This window comes from Nerophis ophidion, linkage group LG12 (genome assembly GCF_033978795.1).
Source record: "Nerophis ophidion isolate RoL-2023_Sa linkage group LG12, RoL_Noph_v1.0, whole genome shotgun sequence".
NCBI classification, from domain to species: Eukaryota; Metazoa; Chordata; class Actinopteri; order Syngnathiformes; family Syngnathidae; genus Nerophis; species Nerophis ophidion.
This window is the reverse complement of record NC_084622.1, coordinates 41,570,844-41,594,270: the sequence shown is the minus strand read 5'-3', so window position 1 is coordinate 41,594,270 and position 23,427 is coordinate 41,570,844. Positions and strand designations below refer to the sequence as shown.

The window sequence follows — 23,427 nt, the reverse complement described above, 5'->3', positions numbered from 1 at the left end:
CGTGCATGGGCTTGCAATGTTGCACACTCACATTCAGTTGTCTCTGTTTTGCTGTCTTGTCCTTTCGCTATGTCGGACGCTGTGTTAGATATACTTGCTGGCAAACAAGGTCCCTCTGTGTTCGGCTCAGTGGGAGCGGATGTTTAACACTACCCGCGTCCCTGGTTTGGAGACAGGTAAGATGAGGGCACACCTCTGCCGTGTCCTCTGACCCCATACATACCCTTCCCTGGTATCCATGCCATCACCATGGCGACAGCCATTGGAAACGCTGACTCCTTCACCCTTTCTCAGCATCAAAGCCCTAAAAGAATCCCACATCTGATTGACTGGCTCTCATAAATTAAGATCAGTGTAAGAAAAATTGATCCCAATGTTTGTTAAAATGTGATATCTGGGCTTTGCTGCTGGCATTGAAAGGGTAGGCTGCTGGTTTCTGGACCCTGTTTAAATTCCCTCCCGCTGCTTTTTCCAACTTATCCGTATCATTTTCCCTCCATCTCATCCACGCGTCTGTCCCTGTAGGTGTGTGTGTCTGCTGCCTGATTTAGATTACGGTGATTTAGAATGTCATCTCTATTTGTTTGACTCTCCCCTCTTGCTTTTCAGCTCATGCTCCTAAACACAATTCCCATGTGTTCCTCCCAATATGAGCGTATGTTCAACACCAGTCGTGTCCCAGGTGTAGACACAGGTAGAGTCTTGAACAGTGTTGTCTCCTCCACACTATCCCGACTGTACTTCTCCTTGGGACATTTTGTCTGGATTGGAAATAATCTGAGCCGTTAAAAGTCGTAACACTCATGTGTACTGCACTTTTGCACGAGTGGTGAATAATTTGCATGTGAGTGAAGTCCAGAGTGGGTGCAGCTGTGAGACCTACAGGACCAACAATGCTGGGGTGGTATGGCATTTACGATATGTACTATACTGTAGTATTTGCTCAATTGGAAATCGGGAGTTGGAAATACATTCACGGTCACTTTATTAGCTGTACTTTGCCAGAAACATGCACAGGTATTGTGCCTAAAGCACTGTTTTAGTTCTTTGTAGTATAGATTTAACAAGGTATTTAAACACCATAGTACAAATAACATCATAAATATGTTTTATGTTTATTTTTAACTCTGTGTGGTATAAAACGATTGTTTCCGAATTCATTAAATAAGTTGATTTAATGTGTTGGGAAAAAAATAAGCCTTAAAACATTGCAAATTTTGCCACACCTCTCTGAAGACGATGCCACAAATTCTGGCATTTTAGGCAGCAACAGTCACAAAAAAAGCAGGTGAGATCTGGAGAGACTAATTTGGAGTGTGAAGTTGTAGAGCGTTGATTTATAGTTCAACAACAAGTACTAAGGATCCCAAACAGTGGCGCTCTCTAACTTAATTGTGTCGTTTTGGTGGTTTCCTGTTGGTAACCGACAAGTAACGTTGACTGTTACCAACGTGTGTTTTTTTTCCATTGCAGCTCATCTTCAACGTGCAATGTGTGTTCAGAGATGCACTTTTGTGCATTTGCAGTTGAAACAATTGGTTGTTGACTTCCTGTCAAGATATTTTCGCCTTTGACTCCTATAAAATAACTGTTGCTTATCGGATATTTTCAATTCCGGAGTTGGTCGAATAGTTTTGTAGGACCATTTCTCAAATATACCTTTTGTTCCATTCTAATCCTCATTAGATAGATTCAGTAGGTATTTGCATAACAAGGAATTAAATAGGTGTATCTAATAAAGTGGCTGGCAAGTGTATTTTGCAATCTTAATAATTTGCACCACAAAACCGGAGGAATGAAAACAAAAACAAAAAACTAATCTCGGGGCAAAGTTTGATGTCTGAGAGGGAACAAATGAGATGATATACTGTGTTAGGTTATTATGTAATCACAGAAGTACTAACATTCAACATGAACCTCTAATTTATTTTCTAATATTTAGTCTCTCTCTAGTAAACTAAAAAGAGTTCACTTGGGACTTTTCCTTTGGCGCTCAAAACCAGAAAATGCAACAATTGTGGCTAAAGTTTAGTCCGAGGCCATCCAATAGACTGACATTGTCCCGTAGATATGAATCCCCCTCTGTAAGTACAATAAAAGCCCCATTGTGGTTTGCACATTCAACACATTTCTATTGCTGGAGGTGTGCAAGCAAAGCAGGCTAAGTATAATCTGCATGTGCATTGCTTTCTGTTTGGGGGTAATTCCAAGTCTAAGCATTGTCTGGGTTTGTCTCCGTCAAAAAGGATAAAGCTTGTCGGATCACTGCGAGCATCACCAAGACAATAATCCTTTTTCGTTTGCCTTGACCTTACCAAAATGTGTTTGTCTTGATAATGCAGAGTGCTGTTCCAACGAGCTTTGCATCAAACAATCTTTCATTTTCCATCCGCCTTCCTGCATGCTCAAGCGGCCTTTTCAGTCAGATAGTCCCTTACATCACATATTAGTTCGCCTTCAATGTCTCCTTTCCCTCATCATTTCTCATGTGGAGCATTACCATTGATAGAGCTCAATTTAAAGATGTATTGTCATGTGCACACTAAGGAAACCATGAAAGGATTCCTTTGCTGTCCACAGTGAATATCAAATAACTAAGTAACATAAGGAATAACAGAATATGTAAAACTACATTATGTACAGTAAGAGAAGGCAGTAAACGTTACATTCAATAAGGAATGTAAAGTATTCTCACCGCCTTTAATTTTTCTGTGACATTGCAGCCATACATATAGTACAATAATCAACATTATTTTGTTGTTGCTCAAAAATCTATTGTAATCAGTATAGATTTTTGAGAAAAAGTAGGACTGCTCCCATATGTGGAAAAACAAGCCACTCTAAATGTTCTATTTGTTCTGAATCTCTACATAATTATTTGACCTTCTGCACCTTAATGTTGGTCCCTCTCCTCTAGACATCCTTCAGCACATGAATGACAGCAAACACATAGCAGTGTACCACAAGGGCCGCTTTTTCAAGGTGTGGATGTTTTACGACGGACGGCTGCTTTTGCCGCGAGAGATCGAGCAGCAGATGGAGAGAATCTTGGCTGACAAGTCTGAGCCCATGCCAGGAGAGGAGAAGCTTGCTGCCCTTACTGCAGGAGAGAGGTGTGTGCATGGCCGCGTCACTCACACTATTTAAGAGTGCCATTTACTTTTGGAGGAAAGTGCACTAAGTACTACATACAGCTGGGCACATTTAGCAAGTTTGAGAAGTACCGTGTTTTCCGATCTATAGAGTGCACCGGTATTGAAAAAAACAATGTTTACATATATTAGCCACACCAAACTACAAGCTACAGATGTATATCGGTACGAAAGACTATCCATCCATCCATCCATCTTCTTCCGCTTATCCGAGGTCGGGTCGCGGGGGCAACAGCCTAAGCAGGGAAACCCAGACTTCCCTTTCCCCAGCCACTTCGTCTAGCTCTTCCCGGGGGATCCCGAGGTGTTCCCAGGCCAGCCGAGAGACATAGTCTTCCCAACGTGTCCTGGGTCTTCCCCGTGGCCTCCTACCGGTTGGACGTGCCCTAAACACCTTCCTAGGGAGGCGTCCGGGCGGCATCCTGACCAGATGCCCGAACCACATCATCTGGCTCCTCTCGATGTGGAGGAGCAGCGGCTTTACTTTGAGCTCCTCCCGGATGGCAGAGCTTCTCGCCCTATCTCTAAGGGAGAGCCCCGCCACACGGCGGAGGAAACTCATTTCGGCCGCTTGTACCCGTGATCTTATCCTTTCGGTCATGACCCAAAGCTCATGACCATAGGTGAGGATGGGAACGTAGATCGACCGGTAAATTGAGAGCTTTGCCTTCCGGCTCAGCTCCTTCTTCACCACAACGGATCGGTACAACGTCTGCATTACTGAAGACGCCGCACCGATCCGCCTGTCGATCTCACGATCCACTCTTCCCCCACTCGTGAACAAGACTCCTAGGTACTTAAACTCCTCCACTTGGGGCAGGAGCTCCTCCCCAACCCGGAGATGGCACTCCACCCTTTTCCGGGCGAGAACCATGGACTCGGACTTGGAGGTGCTGATTCTCATTCCGGTCGCTTCACACTCGGCTGCGAACCGATCCAGCGAGAGCTGAAGATCCCGGTCAGATGAAGCCATCAGGACCACATCATCTGCAAAAAGCAGAGATCTAATCCTGCGGTCACCAAACCGGAACCCCTCAACGCCTTGACTGCGCCTAGAAATTCTGGCCAATAAAGTTATGAACAGAATCGGTGACAAAGGACAGCCTTGGCGGAGTCCAACCCTCACTGGAAATGTGTTCGACTTACTGCCGGCAATGCGGACAAAAGCTCTGGCACTGATCGTACAGAGAGCGGACCGCCACGATAACACAGTCCGATACCCCATACTCTCTGAGCACTCCCCACAGGACTTCCCGAGGGACACGGTTGAATGCCTTCTCCAAGTCCACAAAGCACATGTAGACTAGTTGGACAAACTCCCATGCACCCTCAAGAACCCTGCCGAGAGTATAGAGCTGGTCCACAGTTCCACGACCAGGACGAAAACCACACTGTTCCTCCTGAATCCGAGGTTCGACTATCCGACGTAGCCTCCTCTCCAGTACACCTGAATAAACCTTACCGGGAAGGCTGAGGAGTGTGATCCCACGATAGTTGGAACACACCCTCCGGTCCCCCTTCTTAAAGAGAGGAACCACCACCCCGGTCTGCCAATCCAGAGGTACCGCCCCCGATGTCACGAAAGACCATGTAAATGTTTATTTACATACCTTAATTGTTTCCAAACACCTGTAAAACACCTGTAAAATGGCTGATCAAACACCAGAAGTCATCGTTATGGACCCATTAGCTGCGGGAGCTGGCTCTCCAATCAGCTAAACAGACTCAATAACTCCACGGTGACGTTTTGGTGAATTTACGAAACTGAAACAATACAAATAAAATGCCATTGCAAGTTAATATTACTAAAACAAACAGTCGTTAACGTGTTAACATATTCGCTAATGCTAATACCGCTTATTTACGATAATACATACAAATATGCATGAAAACTTTCCTATAGCATGGGACGGTTTAGTAAGTATGAGTTATTTTAGTTATATTGTAAAACTTACAAACTTTGCTTGGAGTGATGTATGAAATATCCTTTCGAACAGAAATCTATGGAGGGTTATATTTCCGGTTCAAGGCACAAAACAGGAATCCGCAGCACCTGCAGTGAGTGAACTCGTCCAAAAGATTTCGCCACAGCACAAACAACACACCTTTTCAGTGTCTACGTTGTTGAATACAAAACGTTACGGCTGTTAGCGAAAACAATCCATTAATTAACCGCACCATTTTATTAGCCGCAGGGAAGATACAGTAACCACGTAGGATTGTGATATGGTTAGATAAAACTTCAATTCAGCTCTTTGACATCAACTCAACTCACTGTGTTTGCATACTGAACATACTAGATCACCTTGCCTGTTGTCAAACATGGATTTGAAAATGTTCTGCCTTTGGGCTGTTTTTCTGATAAAGGTACAGAAAGACTTCAACTGAATGTACCCTATCCTAAAATCTTGATTAAAAATCTCTGGAAAACAAGTCATGAATAGATCCTCCAGCATAAAAAAAATGAAACCACACAAGTAACTCAAGAAGAAGCACATTATTAGCGTACCGTTCCTGGCCCCAATTAACACCTAAAGCACAATGCTTGTGTAAGCACACCGAATTGCTTCACCTATTTTGGCACTAGAAGAGTTGATCTTGTGCCCAGCACCATTCTATGATTACACGAGTCATAAAATGACTGCAATTCGATTAATGATAACCGACACAATTTCCATTACAGTGGGACCTTGATGTACAAACATAATCGGTTCTTGAACAGGGTTTGTAAACACAAAAAGTTTCTATATTATCTATCCATCCATCCATTTTCTACCGCTTATTCCCTTTTGGGGTTGCGGGGGGCGCTGGCGCCTATATTAAAGGGGCCTTATTATGTAAAAAAAAACCTACTTTCCTTGCCTTTTTGATCTGCATAAATCCCTAAAATTTGAAATCAAAATTGTGAAGGCATTGCACAGATATTTATAAAACAATCTTGTCTTCTTTTCTACTTCAAACCAAACGAGCTGTTTGGAATTTGCTTCTTTTGTGACGTTTTTACGGAGTGTCATGTTAGCGGATTATCCATGTATGCTAGAAATTGGACCCCGAGTGCCTCGCACACGTCTGCCATTATAGTCTGTGTTGTCGTCAATAAGCTCCTTTTTTTTTGCTAATTTCTCTTTGTGGGGCAGACTGGCTCGTACATGCACATGCATCCTCCTATTTTTAATACAAATAAACGTATAGTTTTAATTGATATCCAACACTAGACTTCATATAGAAGAGCTAAAAACTGTAAACAAAATGGGTGGGCTTACTAGGCAGTCAAAGTGGAGGCACGGAAATAAGGAAAATGGTGCATCCTAAAGAGACGGTCAGAAAGTGGCTTAAAGATGGTGTGTAAAATATAATCCATCCAAAATTATGACCAAATAAACACCATTACATGTTATGTAGAACACAAAGGAAAAAAATCACAATGGGACTCCTTTAAAACAAAATAAATGGGTTCCACCCTTCACAAAAGTCCATATTTTGGTAGACGGTTGTACGCTTAGAATACAATATAAAGCACTTTACAGTGCATCCATCCATCCATCCATCCATCCATCCATCCATCCATCCATCCATCCATCCATCCATATTCTACAGCTTTTCCCTACTGTATGTCAAATAAACATAACAAGGCAGTGATAAATGAACCTTCTATTTAATATCAAAGCCAAAAAAAAATCCATCCATCCATTTTCTACCGCGTATTCCCTTTGGGGTCGCGGGGGGTGCTGGTGCTTATCTCAGCTACAATCGGGCGGAAGGCGGGGTACACCCTGGACAAGTCGCCACAGGGCCAACACAGATAGACAGACGACATTCACACTCACATTCACACACTAGGGCCAATTTAGTTTTGCCAATCAACCTATCCCCAGGTGCATGTTTTTGGAAGTGGGAGGAAGAACCCACGCATTCACGGGGAAAACATGCAATCTCCGCACAGAAAAATATCCCGAGCCCGGGATTGAACCCCAGACTACTCAGGACCCTCGTATTGTGAGGCAGACGCACTAACCTCTCTGCCACCGTGAAGCCAAAAAATACAGCTATTCAAAAAGTCCTCCAAATTTACTCCAAAGAAGTCATCCATCCATCCATTTCTACCGCTTGTACATCTGGGGGCTGCGAGGGTGCTGGGGCCTATCCCAGCTGCACTCAGGTAGGAAGGCGGTGTACACCCTGGACAACTCGTCACCTCATTGCAGGGCCAACACAGATAGACAGACAACATTCACAGTCACATTCACACACAATGGCCAATTTAGTGTTGCCAATCAACCTATTCCCAGGTGCTTGTTTTTCAATTGCAACAAGAACTTCTGTGTGTGTTAATGTGAACGATTTCATCTTTAAGGGGACCAGCATGCGCTTATTTTTTAGCTGTGTATTTACCGGATTTTTCGGATTATAAATCCCTCCGTAGTATAAATCGCACAGGCCGATAATACATAATAAAGAAGGAAAAAATCATATGTAAGTCGCACTCGAGTATAAGTCGCATTTTTGGGGGAAATGTCTTTGATAAAATCCAACACCAAGAATAGACATTTGAAAGGCAATTTAAAATAAATAAAGAATAGTGAACAACAGGCTTAATAAGTGACGCATAAATAACCAACTGAGACCGTGCTGATATACGCCTAGTCTCTTACATGAATGAGATAAATACCTACTAATACTATTTGATATTTTACGGTAATATGTTAATTTCACACATGAGTCGTTCCAGAGTATAAGTCACACCCCTGGCCAAACTGAAAAAAACTGCGATTTATAATCCTAAAAATACTTTACTAGGAATCTACAATCCCCAGTAATCTAACAAAATCAAAGAACCAAAGCAACCAACCACTGAATGAATTGATTAACGTGGACCCCGACTTAAACAAGTTGAAAAACGTATTCGGGTGTTACCATTTAGTGGTCAATTGTACGGAATATGTACTGTACTGTGCAATCTACTAATAAAAGTATCAATCAATCAATCAAACTGCAGCAACGGCCTGAAAAACTGCCAATATAGAAAAGTACACATGAGAGAGGGAATGATGTCGACTTTGGGACTATTTTGGGGGGAAAAAATCCCAAACTGAAGAAAACAAGATGGTGGGGAAAAAGTCAGCATAAACACAGACTTTAGTATCTATTATGCAAAGTAAAGGTGAGTACATTATAAATAATTTAGCCAGAATTATTTTTGGGCCTCTTGGCTACTTTCTGTAACACCTCACAGTTCACACAGCAATGACTATAGAGGCATCGGCGTTCCCCACAGACATGAAGAGTTTGGGTTGTAATTATTGATCACATTTGACATTTTCAGTTGTTTGCCCTGACCCGCTTTGGAGCCAATTGTTGGGCCAAATTCACTCCAAACACACTTCGGACCACAGGACAATCTTATTAGACATAACAAAAAGAGGCGTTTGCTGTCTTTGGTCAGAAGGGTGACAATTAGGAAAAAAAACAGCTTGATTGTTTCTATATGTGTACACTGCTTTAGATTGGAAGTAGTCCTGTATGTTAGAGAATGACAGTAATAAATCAAACAAATAGCAATGGCACAAGAAATGGGGTGAGACAGACTTTTGAGCTGTCTGAAGAGGGACATGAAAACATGCCCAAGTCTAGCACCATACCAATGGCAGAGTATCTGTGTGCCTTAAGAACCTGTAGGGGTCTAGGCTGTAGAGCAGAATCACATTAAAAACCTGTGGAAGGAGCTGAAATCTACTGAAACCCACTACTACCGACCACACAGTCTGATAGTTTATATATCAATGATGAAATATTAACATTGCAACACATGCCAATACGGCCTTTTTAGTTGACTGAATCACAATTTTAAATTTCCCGGGAGTTTAATCCAGAAAACGTCGTGTAATGATGACGTGTACGCAAGACGCCACGCGTTTTTAGAAAGTATGAGCGCTACGCACACACACAGCTAAATGTCGTCTGCTTTAACGGCATAGTTACACAGTCTTTTGGAAATCTGTGTTGCTGAATCTTTTGCAATTTGTTCAATTAATATTGGAGAAGTCACAGTAGAAAGATGGAGTTGGGAAACTTTAGCCTTTAGCCACACAAACACACGGTGATTCCTTGTTTAAAATTCCCGGAGGTAAAAATTTACTATGGATCAGAGCGCGGTCAAGCGAACATGAATCCAGACCAAATGTCCACCAGCAGGTTTCGGTGAGAAAATTGTGGTTAAAAAGTCGCTTCTTACCGGAGAAAAGCTGAGCTTGGGCCGTCCATGAAGCTGCCGTCGACTTCACACTGTGCGTCAACACACCCGTGGAGACACCCATCCGACTATCAGGTACTATTTAACTCACTAAAACACTAGCAACACCATAGAAAGATAAGGGATTTCCCGGAATTATCCTAGTAAATGTGTTTAAAAACATCGGAATCCGTCCCAATGCATTTGCGTTTTTTTTTAACTCGTTTTTTTTTTTTTTTTATAGTTCGTCGCTATCAATATCCTGAAACACAAATCTTTAATCCTCGCTCAAATTAATGGGGAAATTGTCGTTTTCTCGGTCCGAATAGCACTTTTTGTTGGAGGCTCCCATTAAAAACAATGTGAATATGTGAGGAGCCCCCGCACTTGCGACGTCATCGTCTGCGACTTCCGGTAGAGGCCGGGCTTTTCTCTTAACACCGACCGTTGCGAACATTATCGTGGATGTTCTCTACTAAATCCTTTCAGCAAAAATATGGCAATATCGCGAATTGATCAAGTATGACACATAGAATGGACCTGCTATCCCCGTTTAAATAAGAAAATCTCATTTCAGTAGGCTTTTAAAATGTTCAGGATTTGCGAGGTGTTTGCCGAGGGCAGTGTACCAAAATTCCTACTGAAATGAGTGTAACCGCCAACGTAGGAGCTCTGTACTTGCAAGCACTAAATCATGTTTTGATTGAAGATCAATTGTTAATTATTAACTTTATTTTACATTCTTAACCTTCTTTTGAAATACTTTTAAAAACTGTGGACTGTTCATATATCTGTAAAGAGGTGAACTTAAAACAAATTAGTAGTAAATATGCATTTCCCCTACTATGTGATTGGATTTACTGTGCTTATGTGACCACATTTTTGTAGTTTATTTATTAGTATTTTCCCCACCTTCAGTCGTGATTTTAAACAGTTTGTCTGCCTGCAACATTTTGTGTCAACATCCACTCTGTGCAGAACCCCGTGGGCACAGAGACGTGACGCCCACTTCAGCCGCGGGAGGAACAAGCAGTCCCTGGATGCCATCGAGAAGGCTGCCTTCTTTGTGACTCTCGATGACACAGAGCAACGTTTCGACCAAAGCAACCCAGTGAAGTCTCTGGATAGTTACGCCAAGTCCTTGCTCCATGGAAAGTGCTACGACAGGTCAGGGGCAAAAAAACGTATGCTAATGCTGCATAGGACAGTTTAATACACTTAAGGTGTTTTGTCCTTTTTACTCACTCAGGTGGTTTGATAAATCCTTTAATCTGATAGTTTTTAAGAATGGCACCATGGGTCTGAATGCAGAGCACTCTTGGGCCGATGCTCCGATCATTGGTCATCTGTGGGAGGTGTGTTATCGTGGTTTAACATCCGTGGTGTCTTTAATGCATGTTCTTTAAAGAGCTGTTCAAACTTGTTTTGTAGCACGTGCTCTCAATGGATCCCTTTAAGCTGGGATATACCGATCAGGGGCACTGCTGCGGGGAGCCCCATCCCAACCTGCCTTCACCCCTGAGGCTGCAGTGGGACATTCCTTCTGAGGTTAGTACAAGTGCCGACTTTGCTTCCCTCTGCTGGTTACTTGACCTACCTGCACCAGGCTTAACTATCTCCCTTCTTTTTTCGTCTTTGATTTGTTAATGTTGTTTCAGTGTTGGATACTCGTGTTAAACAATGATAAAGCGTCAAATCATAAGGTTCATGCTTTTTGACGTGAGCTTGTACGTAGTTTTGGATCCCCCTTCTTGGGGTTTTTACAGTCTGGCTACGTTGTGGCGTTAGTGAGGTGGTCATACCTATTTAGACTTTTCTGGACATAGGTCCTCGTTGGTCTATATTTGCTCCACAATCACTTTTATAACCTATTTTCTGTCTATATCCGCAAGGGGTTCTTTGTAGAGGCGTTCCCAGATTGCAAAAAAAATAAAAATAACGCCTCACCCTTTCCAGAAGTATCAGAATTTATGTTTTGAAAATGTCGGTGTTATTGTGCACATGCCAAGATTAGTGAAAAAAATCATTTATCCTAACTTTTCTTGTGTTTCTTCAAGCCTGGCTGGCGTCAAACAGAGCTCCTCCTCACTTCTGACTGAGAGCTTTACTTAACGGGGAACTGCACTTTTTTTAAAATTTTGCCTATAATGTTGACAGTCATTATAAAAGGCATGACTACGATGGATTTAAAAAAAATGTATTCTCTTAAATAAAAGTGCGTTTACAGGGAGGCCAATGGTAGCTCCAGTATTCCACCCTTAAAATCCAAAATAGTGCCGATTGAATATTAACCAAATATTACTGATACTGTTATTATAAGCGCAGATCAACTATAGCGGCACCAAGATTACTTCCGCGTTTCCCTATGTTTACATCATCAAATATTCTGCTCACTTCCTTGCTCCCTGAAAGTTTACTTTAGATCATAAATCATGCATCTCACCTGGAAAGAAGAAGTCTGAGGAGGTATTCCGACAAGTTGGTACACTTTTATGGCCATTTAAGACCCGGAAATGGCCAGAACAACACGAAAAGACGCTTTGTGCCGCCACCAAACCCGTTTCTTTGTGAGGATTAGGAGTCATTCTTCATCTAAATTGGAATAGCTGAACATCTTAGCAGTCTGCATCCTAATGACAGCAGACCTTGTACAGTAAGTAATGTAAGTAATGGCTGTCACTAACTGCAGTGAGTAATAATGAAGGATGAAAAAGCAAACGTGATGCTTTTTTTAAATTAATGCGCTGCGTATGCTTAAAATAATCCAAATACGTACATGTTAAATGTTAAATATTATGTCCGGGAGGAGCTCAACGTAAAGCCGCTGCTCCTCCACATCGAGAGGAGCCAGATGAGGTGGTTCGGGCATCTGGTCAGGATGCCACCCGAACGCCTCCCTAGGGATGTGTTTAGGGCACGTCCAGCTGGTAGGAGGCCACGGGGAAGACCCAGGACACGATCCCGAGGCGTTCCCGGCTGGCCTGGGAACGCCTCGGGATCCCCCGGGAAGAGCTAGACGAAGTGGCTGGAGATAGGGAAGTCTGGGCTTCCCTGCTTAGGCTGCTGCCCCCGCGACCCGACCTCGGATAAGCGGAAGATGATGGATGGATGGATAAATGTTATTATAAATGTGCTCGTTACTACATTTCATATATACTTATATCACGTATATAAAACCTCAATAGAGGTGTTTGTAAGTTTTTTTAAGAGCTTTACAAGCGGAATTGCACGGCTTCAATAGGCTCCGTTGTAAGCAGACTTTTGATCACATTTATTTATTAATTAGAATGCAAGACAAATAAAAAATAACTTCCATCTTCATGTCTCGTAATGATTGTGAACGATGGGCAAAATTTTAAAAAATGCAGTTCCCCTTTAATGTCCAAATAAGTATGTCGATGTCACAATACAGCCAGAGTGAGAAATACATCCAAAACTATCACGCTAAAATGCATGAACAGTATGATTTGACATGTTGGCCTTGTTTAGCACAAGTATCTGCAATTTTAACCACATTTTAAGTTAAAGGTCCCCTTTACCAATCAAAAGACCCAGTCAGATTTAAAAAAATGTCTATCTTATGCGATTTAAAAAGTATTGAAAATATGTTTATGAGCCAATCTTCATATCTTTGCATCTGTTTTTAGTGCCAAGAAGCCATCGAGACATCGCTGACAGTTGCCACGACACTGGCTAATGATGTGGACAGCCACATTTTCCCTTTCAATGACTTTGGGAAGGGTCTCATCAAGAAGTGCCGCACCAGTCCTGATGCCTTTATCCAGATTGCCCTGCAGTTGGCTCATTACAGGGTTAGTACTCTCACTGCTCAATTGCATGAATTGAATCTCTATGGGTTTATAGTAGTCCATCAACAATTATCCTTTATAGGGCCTATTGGGTCTGGAAAGAAGAAAATATATACTATTATTAATTCAGTTCGCTATTATGAGTCGAAAAGTTTATATTGTGAAATATCAACTCTAGTGCCAGCGTCCTCTGCAGTGGACATCTATTTGTGGTCTGTAATTGTATCTGTCAGTGTTGCACATTTCTGAAAATATAGTAGAAACGCACTATGAATTTTTTCAAGTGGGTACTGAAACCGATAACTTTGCTTTGCATGTGTTTTACAGCCTTTCAAAACAGTGTTCTTGTAGCTTATTCGGTGTGTTGTAGCTCCAATTTTTTTTTCTCTTTGCGTAACATTTGGTGGAAATGGCACGTACCACGCAACAGACGGCCATGTTAGTTTTCAAGTTTACGACAGGCTTGCAGCATAGCATGTAGGGGAAAATGAGCGCTTGATTTGCTCACCGTCAGTACAGATAATCTCATTTCATTTGAAGTTTTTTTTTTTGTATCACTTATCAGAGGTATTTTTGTAATGGTATGGAATTTATCGATGTAACGTCATAAAGTAGCACTGATATACAAAACACAAATGTCCACTGCAGAGGACGTTGCCGCTCAAGAGATGACACCAAAAAGTTATAATTTTAACTTGATTTTCAGACTTGTACAAGCAACTTCCACCAATTCTGTATGGAGACTACCTTTATTTAATAACAACTGTTAAAAACATGAGTCAATAAACTGAACTAAAGCCGCCATTTTTTTTAGTTGCTATCCAAGAATTTACCCCCTCAGACACACGTAATTGCATATCTCCAAATGATAATAAGAAAATTGCAGTATTTTGGAAACTTATGTTAATGTAATTCCCTCTGCATTCCACATCTTAACACATGCAAGAAAGTGCTCACTTATTTACACTTTATTCTTGCAAAGTGACTATTACTATTTTTATCATAAATTATTTCCGTGCATTCTGTTTTTTTTCTTTACAGTCTGTTATACTCTGTAATGTCATTGATACAATATGATAATTGCACAGTACCTAAAAATTCCAGCAGAGGGCAGTCCCAACACGCCAATATGTCAGTGAATGATTTTTTGGGGGGGAAAACTGGCCAGTTGCAATTGAGATATATTTAGTGAATGCGTTATAGTGAGAATTACTTTTTTTTTTAACTGAATATATTTAGAATTGAATCTCTGAAGTATTACTGTTGAGGTTGACTAATCCTGTCCCCAAACAGGACAAAGCAAAGTTCTGCCTGACCTATGAAGCCTCCATGACCCGTTTGTTCCGTGAGGGCCGAACCGAAACGGTCCGTTCTTGCACCATGGAGACGTGCGCCTTTGTCCATTCCATGATCAGAAATGAGACCGTAAGAAACATTTATTAGATGCTCACTATCATTGCTTAGGATTAGCTGCTGCTGACCACCGCCCCTTTCTTCTTCTGTTGTCCTGGCAGAGAGAAGAACGTCTAAACTTGCTGAAACTTGCAGCAGAGAAGCACCAAAACATGTACCGCCTGGCTATGACGGGCAAGGGAATCGATCGCCACCTGTTCTGTCTTTACGTGGTTTCCAAGTACCTGGGAGAAGACTCGGCTTTCCTTAAGGAGGTACTGTAGGAGCTGCTGTTTGTTTGTAATAAAAGCCACTGTTGTAGCGCTTTAATTAGTCCCAGCTGCAATAACACTACCCTGCTCTTTTTGATTACAAATAGGGAATCATCGTTAGCTTGCCAGAGTCTCAACTAAGGAAGCAAACAAACAGTCAACAAAATTTGTAGTGGTACTCAGAGTTGATGTCACAAGCTAAACCCTAACAAAGAGTTATAAAAGTATGTTGTCCAAAGTGTGTAGGGCTGCATTATTTCATTATTTTTGTAATCGAGTACTTTATAGTTTGTTCATCTCATCGAGTCATTTAATGAAACACACTTTATAGCCTCAAAAAAAGAGGAAAATAAATAAATAGCATTTTTTTCTGCTTGCCATAACCTTAATGATTTTTTTCTAATAAAAGCAAATTGACAACATTGAAACAGCACTCTCAACATGTGTGCATTGATAAAAATTAAAAAATAAATAGATATGCAAACGCTGTTTACAGTCACATATATATCGACACCCACACTACAGCTTTCAGGTGTGTGTTACAGCGGCCATGCATATTTGTCTGCATAAATTAAAGTTCCAGGCACTATGTGCAATCAAAGTTGTATCCATTTTTGTACATAACCCCCGCCTTCCTCCTGAAGGCAGCTGAGATAGGCTCCAGCGTCCCCCACGATCCTGATAGGTAGAAGCAGTATAAAATGGATGATTGGATGGACACTCTTTAAACGATCAATCGAACCATCCATCCATCCATCCATCCATTTTCTACCGCTTATTCCCTTTTGGGGTCGCGGGGGGCGCTGGCGCCTATCTCAGCTACAATCGTGCGGAAGGCGGGGTACACCCTGGACAAGTCGCCACCTCATCGCAGGGCCAACACAGATAGATAGACAACATTCACACTCACATTCACACACTAGGGCCAATTTAGTGTTGCCAATCAACCTATCCCCAGGTGCATGTCTTTGGAGGTGGGAGGAAGCCGGAGTACCCGGAGGGAACCCACGCATTCACGGGGAGAACATGCAAACTCCACACAGAAAGATCCCGTGCCTGGATTTGAACCCAGGACTGCAGGACCTTCGTATTGTGAGGCAGACGCACTAACCCCTCTTCCACCGTGAAGCCCATCAATCGAACCAAAATAATTAAAATCATTGCAGCCCTAAAAGAGTTGCTCTAGAACCATTTTCAACCAGTAGCTCATTTTTATTGGCCCACAGCTTATTGTACTTGTAGAACTAAAATGAAACCAAAACAAACAACAATGGAAAACAGTAGAGCTAACTCCGCACTGTAACAAGAAAAAACTGAAATGAAAAATTTGAAATGGTGTCTTTAAATAGCATCACTTTTTGGAGCCATTTTACTGAATTATAAAAACTTACAAATTAGATATTTAAAAATGTTGGCATTATTATACAACTTGGAATTGTTGTTACCTTAACTTTACACATGAAGTCCCGCGTGATGACCAACCTTAAAGTGTTTGATGTATATCCATATTTTTTCTGAAAAATGTTTCCAAATCCAGTTAGCAAGTTTCACATTCACTCTTGTTGACAATACAACCTGAAAACACTAAAGCTTAATAGGTAAATACTCTGCTCCAGACCAGAACTAAAACAAGATTATTGTTCACACTGAGCTTTTTTTCATGGGACAAGGACATGATTAGGTAGTTTTTTTTGTGACACAACTGTTTTCAAAATAATTTAAATATGATGTTTTTTAATGAATGCTATGTGGCCGTTTTGTGACAGAGCTGATGAGTTCCTGTTCTTAAACTGAAATAAATCTCCAGATCTTATGTATTAATGACTGCTATACTTGATACAGTACATTTGTCCGACACTACCTGTTCTGTTGTAGGTCCTGTCCGAGCCGTGGAGGTTATCCACCAGTCAGACACCTCTGCAGCAGGTGGAACTGTTTGACTTGGTCCAACACCCTGAATATGTGTCGTCTGGAGGAGGATTTGGACCAGTAGGTTCTCACACAGCTCAAGATCTGATATCAATATGAAAACATATTAATTGAAATGGTTCATTCTAATGAATGGGTGTCTTTTGCTTGATGTAATTCTGAAAATTCCAAAATGTCTACCTTTTTTTCAAACTTAAAATCTAATAATTCCCTATATTGAAATACTCAAAGCTGAGATAGGCGCCAGCGCCCCCCGTGACCCCAAAAGGGAATAAGCGGTAGAAAATGGATGGATGGATGAAATACTCAAAATGTATATTGGCCCTTCTTAGGCAACATAAAAGAGCAAAAGCAATATAATGATAATATCGTGACTATATATATATATATATATATATATATATATATATATATATTTATTTATTTATATATGTACACGTGTATATATATATATTTATAAATATATAAAAAAATATTTATATATACATCTATTTGTGTGTTTATATATATGTATATATATACACACATATATATGTATACATGTATTTATATATATATATATATATATGTATATATTTATATAAATGTGTGTGTATATGTATATATATATATACACACATATATATGTATATATACACATATATATATGTATACTGTAGATGTATTTATATATATATATATATATATGTGTGTGTGTGCATATATATATATATATTTTTGTGCATATATACACACGTGTATAGATGTATTTTTATATATATATATATATATATATATATATATATATATATATACATATATATACATATATATAAATACTAATGGTGTGGAAAAAAATGGATTCGAATACAAATCGAATCGTTTACATTGTGCAATTCAGAATCGATTCTCATTTTTTTTTAATCGATTTTATTTTTTTTTACCAACATTTAAAAAAAAAAAATTTTTTAATCAATCCAACAAACAACTACACAGCAATACCATAACAATGCAATCCAATTCAAAAACCAAACCTGAGCCAGCAACACTCAGAACTGCAATAAACAGAACAATTGAGAGGAGACACAAACACGACACAGAACAAACTAAAAGTAGTGAAACAAAAATTAATATTATCAACAACAGCATCAATATTAGTTATAATTTCAGCATAGCAGTGATTAAAAATCCCTAACTGACAATATAATTAGACATTTATAAAAATAATAAAAAAGAACAATAGTGCCACAGTGGCTTACACTTGCATCGCATCTCATAAGCTTGACAACACACTGTGTCCAATGTTTTCACAAAGATAAAATAAGTCATATTTTTGGTTCGTTTAATAGTTAAAACAAATTTACATTATTGCAATCAGTTGATAAAACATTGTCCTTTACAATTATAAAAGCTTTTTTAAAAAAAAAATCTACTACTTTGCTAGCATGTCAGCAGACGGGTAGATCCTGCTGAAATCCGATGTATTGAATGAATACAGAATCGTTTTAAATCGGAAAAACATTGTTTTTGAATAGAAAAAAATCGAAAAATTATCGAATCGCGACCCCAAGAATCGATATTGAATCGAATCATGGCACACTCAAAGATTCGCAGCCCTATTCACCGCTAATGTTGGACTACTTGGCTGCTATGTGTCGACTAACTATGAACGCCTGTTGCTTAAACCTCCAACTGTAATTTTAGAACAAATAACATAGGCAATGTTTTGTGGAGTATGATTGCCATGAGTTGGCATCACCCGGAAGAAGAAGCGTTACCTTACTGTGTAGCAAAATCTTAAAAACAAACAAGTAATGTTAAATTGATCACCTTCCCTAAGATCCTCTTCATCCATCCATCTCACTGTCCCTTTTATTTAAACTGTCCACCATGGTTGCCCGAGCTTTCAGCCGCTCTGCCCCACATCTTTGGAACCCATTACCACCAGACCTTCGTAACTTGGACTCAATATCCCTCTTCAAGTCTAGACTCAAATCTCACCTGTTCCGGACTGCTTATTCATTGTAGTCATCTATTCTTCTCTATCTTAGTTGTGATTATTGTTGTTTTTATCCAATTTGATTTTATTGTTTTGATTTTGTTTTGACGTTGTATCGATCCGTTGTGGTGAAGAAGGAGCTGAGCCGGAAGGCAAAGCTCTCAATTTACCGGTCGATCTACGTTCCCATCCTCACCTATGGTCATGAGCTCTGGGTCATGACCGAAAGGATAAGATCACGGGTACAAGCGGCCAAAATGAGTTTCCTCCGCCGGGTGGCGGGGCTCTCCCTTAGAGATAGGGTGAGAAGTTCTGCCATCCGGGAGGAGCTCAACGTAAAGCCGCTGCTCCTCCACATCGAGAGGAGCCAGATGAGGTGGTTCGGGCATCTGGTCAGGATGCCACCTGAACGCCTCCCTGGGGAGGTGTTTAGGGCACGTACAGCCGGTAGGAGGCCACGGGGAAGACCCAGGACACGTTGGGAAGACTATGTCTCCCGGCTGGCCTGGGAACGCCTCGGGATCCCCCGGGAAGAGCTAGACGAAGTGTCTGGAGATAGGGAAGTCTGGGCTTCCCTGCTTAGGCTGCTGCCCCCGCGACCCGACCTCGGATAAGCGGAAGATGATGGATGGATGGATGGATGTTTTGATTTTGGACAGTGTCCTTGAGTGCCCAGAAAGGCGCTTTATAAATAAAATTCATTATTATTATTATTTTATGGGAAACAATGGTGGATTAACATTTGGGCTGAAACTCACTTGTCGGTTCTCTTCTGTTTGAAGGTGGCGAATGACGGTTACGGTGTGTCTTACATCATTGTCGGGGAAAACCTAATCAACTTCCACATCTCCAGCAAACACTCCAGCCCAGAAACGGTATGTCTTTTCTCCCAATTATTTGTTTCCTCCCCGCTTTTATTTCTTTTTTTGGGCTTGATTTTCCACCCGACAGGACTCTCACCGCTTTGGCGCCAACATCCGACGGGCCATGTTGGACATGCTGGACCTTTTCCAACTCGACAAGAAAGCATCCAAGTGATGTCCTATCTCCTTTTCAACACGAATTGCTGATTCTTCCTAAAGCTGTACAGAATCAAACATAAGGTTGGATGATTTAACTTCATGTCATAGAAGGGGTGTAAAAAAAAAAAAAAAATTGAATGACTGGGATGTATTCTTTACAAACCTTGCTTTCATTTTATGTGTGAGGTGTATGCGTGTACACTGTACGCATATTGCAACGATGGATTGTAGTGGCCGTGCACAGATAGTTTCTATTTACAGGACTGTATGCAGCAGTGCCTTAGCGACGACCCGCTTGTGTAAAAAGGGCAGTAAAAGGGAGGAGAGATTAGATGGGAGTTTGATCCGAGCGGTAGAATATTTCAATATTTAAGGTTTGACGTTGCAATGTGGTGCAGGAGGAGCTCCTTCTGCTTTTGTGTTTTAATGTCTTTAGTTGCACACGACTCTGCCCTTAGCTCGTCACACTTCAACGGTTGCAATCTGCTGATTTTTATCTTTAAAAGGGAAACTTCACTTTTCTAAAAAAAAAAATGTTGCCTATCATGTACAATCCTTATGAGACAAGAACACGTACGGTATCCATCCATCCATCCATCTATTTCCTACCGCTTGTCCCTTTTGGGGGCGCTGGAGCCTATCTCAGCTGCATTCAGGCGGTAGGCGGGGTACACCCTGGACAAGTCACCACCTCATCGCAGCACATACAGTATGTCTTTTTTAATGCATGCTAACTTGTAAATTAAAGTCTGCTTATATTGCAGTCAACGGGACGTCATCTATCATAAAACCCAAAAAATAACCATCCAAAAAGCGCTAACCATACTCCATTTACATTTCAAGACCTTATATATTAGCCAAGTATTAAACATATTGCGCTAATGTTAAAGACCTATATTGAGTGGAGCGTTGATCAGAGAGATGTCACTTCCTTATTCTGCTGTATTGACATCAGCTAGTGAGCTGCTTTCTCGCCTCGGAGCTCGGGAAAGTTTATTCCAAAATATAAATCATGCTTCTCACCTTCATAGTAAAAAGACGTGGACATAAACTGAGAAGTTGGTATACCTCTGACAGCCAATTTATACCCGGAAATGGCAAAAAAAGACTCGAAAAGACGCTGGTTTACATCATCCATCCATCCATTTTCTACCGCTTATTCCCTTTTGGGGTCGCGGGGGGCGCTGGCGCCTATCTCAGCTACAATCGGGCGGAAGGCGGGGTACACCCTGGACAAGTCGCCACCTCATCGCAGGGCCGGTTTGCATCATCTAAACGGGAATATAATAACATCTTAACAGTTGGCATCCTAGTGACAGCCAACATTGTACAGTAAGTGATGTTTTATTATGAAGTCTGCAGTGCGTAATTATCCTAATTATATATATGTAATGCGTTTTTTTTTTTAACACGCCGATGTATGCTTAAAATGAATCAAAATACGTCAATATGAGATTATGAATGTGCCCGTTACTACATATATTCTTACAGAGTGTATATAAAATACTGATGGAAGTGTTTGGATGTTTATTTTAAGCTCATTTTAGGCAAAATAGAGTGCCTCCTATTACGCCCATTGTGAGCGGGACAAGTTAAAATGCATCCATCCATTTACCTACCGCTTGTCCCTTTTGGGGTCGCTGGAGCCTATCTCAGTTGTATTTGGGTGGTAGGCGGGGTATACCCTGGACAAGTCGCCACCTCATCGCAGCACATACAGTATGTCTTTTTTAATGCATTCTAACTTGTAAATTAAAGTCCGCTTATATTGCAGTCAACGGGACGTCATCTATCATAAAACCCAACAAATAGCCATCCAAAAAGCGCTAACATTTACATTTCATGACCTTATATATTAGCCAAGTATTAGCATATTGCGCTAACGTTCAGGACTTATATTTAGCGGAGCGTTGATCAGGGAAATGTCACTTATGCTCCTGTATTGACATCAGCTAGTGAGTCGCTTTCTCGCCTTGGAGCTCGGGAACGTTTAATCCAGATTATATATCACGCCTCTCACCTGGATAGTAAAAAGACGTGGACATAAACTGAGAAGTTATGTCCAATTTATACCCGGAAATGGCAAAACAAAAGAATCGTAAAGACGCTTGTTTGCATCATCTAAACGGGAATATAACATCTTCTTAAAAGTTGGCATCCTGGTGACAGCCGACATTGTACAGTAAGTGATGTTTTATTATGAAGTCTGCAGTGCGTAATTATCAGTGATGTTAAATGAAGAGTCGGACGTTGTGATGCGTTTTTTTTTATTATTTAACACGTCGCTGTATGCTTAAAATGGGCAAAATACGTCAATATGAGATTACATACAGAGTGTATATAAAATACTGATGGAAGTGTTTGGATGTTTATTTTAAGCTCATTTTAGGCAAAATATAGCGCCTCCTATTACGCCCATTGTGAGCGGGACAAGTTAGAATCCATCCATCCATCCATTTTTTGTCCCTTTTGGGGTCGCTGGAGCCTATCTCAGCTGCATTCAGGCAGTAGGTGGGGTACACCCTGGACAAGTCGCCACCTCATCGCAGACAAGTTAGAATGCATTAAAAAAAAAGAAAAAACATGTATTTTTGTCTTCCATAAGGATTGTGAACGATAGGTCAAATTCCAAAAAGCGTGGTTCCCCTTTTAGCGTTTGAATACTCCAAATCAGGAGTTCGATTCCTGCAAATATCAAGTGAGCTCTGGTGTCCTTTTCTGATTCATGCGCACACATGAAACGTGATTGTACGGTACAGCGACTAACGTTTGCGTTGTTCCTATCCTCCGTTTAGACTGACTTGTACTTGTGCGGCAGCCCTGGTAGAAAATGCAGTATTTTGATGAGACATTTGCTCATGTTGTCCGTGCATATTTGCAATCATCATGCAGGTGTGTCCATCGCTCCAGCCCAAACACGCCCATAAAGAGAGGTGCTGTCATGCATAGGAATGCATTTTATTATGGATATGTTGTCAGTACGTTTTATTTATTTGTATCTCTTAACTTCTTGAGGCGTACAGCAAACGGATTTAGACGGTCTCTTTCCACATTTATGCTGACACGGATCTTTTTTGGCGATGTGTTTTAGTTGTATGACTCATAAGAGTAGACGTCATGTTTACACTGCTGCATGGTGTGTTTTTTCTTTTTTTCTTTTCTGGAAATAATGCTGTATATGTTTGCTTCTAATTTAAGATTACAGATGACATGCAGCTGGTACAAACCGAAAGAGGTTTAACAATAAAGTGAATGTCAGACAGCTGTATGAACGCTGAGTGTGTTGGTGTCATTTTGTCTGGTATAATAGGATCATACAGGAAAGTTATCACAGCACCTTTTCCACATTTTGTTACGTTACCGCCTTATTCCAAAGGTGCAGCACAGAAAAATTGAGTAAAGGCTTTGAAACTCTAATGTACATGTGATTATTTTACTGCTTTATCTACAAAACCCAAAACAAGTGAAGTTGGCACGTTGTGTAATTCGTAAATAAAAAACAGAATACAATGATTCGCAAATCCTTTTTAACGTATATTCAATTGAATAGACTGCAATGACAAGCTATTTAATGTTCGAACTGAGAAACATATTTTTTTTTTGCAAATAATCATTATTTTAGAAATTAATGGCAGCAAAAAAGT

At 40.7% G+C, this 23,427-nt stretch overlaps 1 protein-coding gene across 2 annotated transcripts in view; it reads left to right on the top strand.

Annotated features, from left to right (window-relative positions):
• Nucleotides 1-23,056, top strand: part of LOC133563449 (carnitine O-palmitoyltransferase 1, liver isoform-like) — a 44,675-nt gene extending 21,619 nt beyond the window's left edge. Inside the window, exons 9-19 of one of the 2 annotated variants that reach the window (XM_061917582.1) lie at nt 610-694; nt 2,918-3,113; nt 10,360-10,548; nt 10,631-10,736; nt 10,813-10,929; nt 13,029-13,193; nt 14,484-14,615; nt 14,705-14,857; nt 16,730-16,843; nt 19,544-19,636; nt 19,713-23,056. In XM_061917582.1, the coding sequence (XP_061773566.1) occupies nt 610-694; nt 2,918-3,113; nt 10,360-10,548; nt 10,631-10,736; nt 10,813-10,929; nt 13,029-13,193; nt 14,484-14,615; nt 14,705-14,857; nt 16,730-16,843; nt 19,544-19,636; nt 19,713-19,799 (1,437 nt within the window). In that variant the 3' untranslated portion in view covers nt 19,800-23,056. Of the gene's footprint in view, nt 1-88; nt 177-609; nt 695-2,917; nt 3,114-10,359; nt 10,549-10,630; nt 10,737-10,812; nt 10,930-13,028; nt 13,194-14,483; nt 14,616-14,704; nt 14,858-16,729; nt 16,844-19,543; nt 19,637-19,712 lie in introns of both variants that reach the window. The other variant, XM_061917581.1, reaches the window with a different exon arrangement.
• The last annotated feature ends 371 nt before the right edge of the window (nt 23,057-23,427 follow it).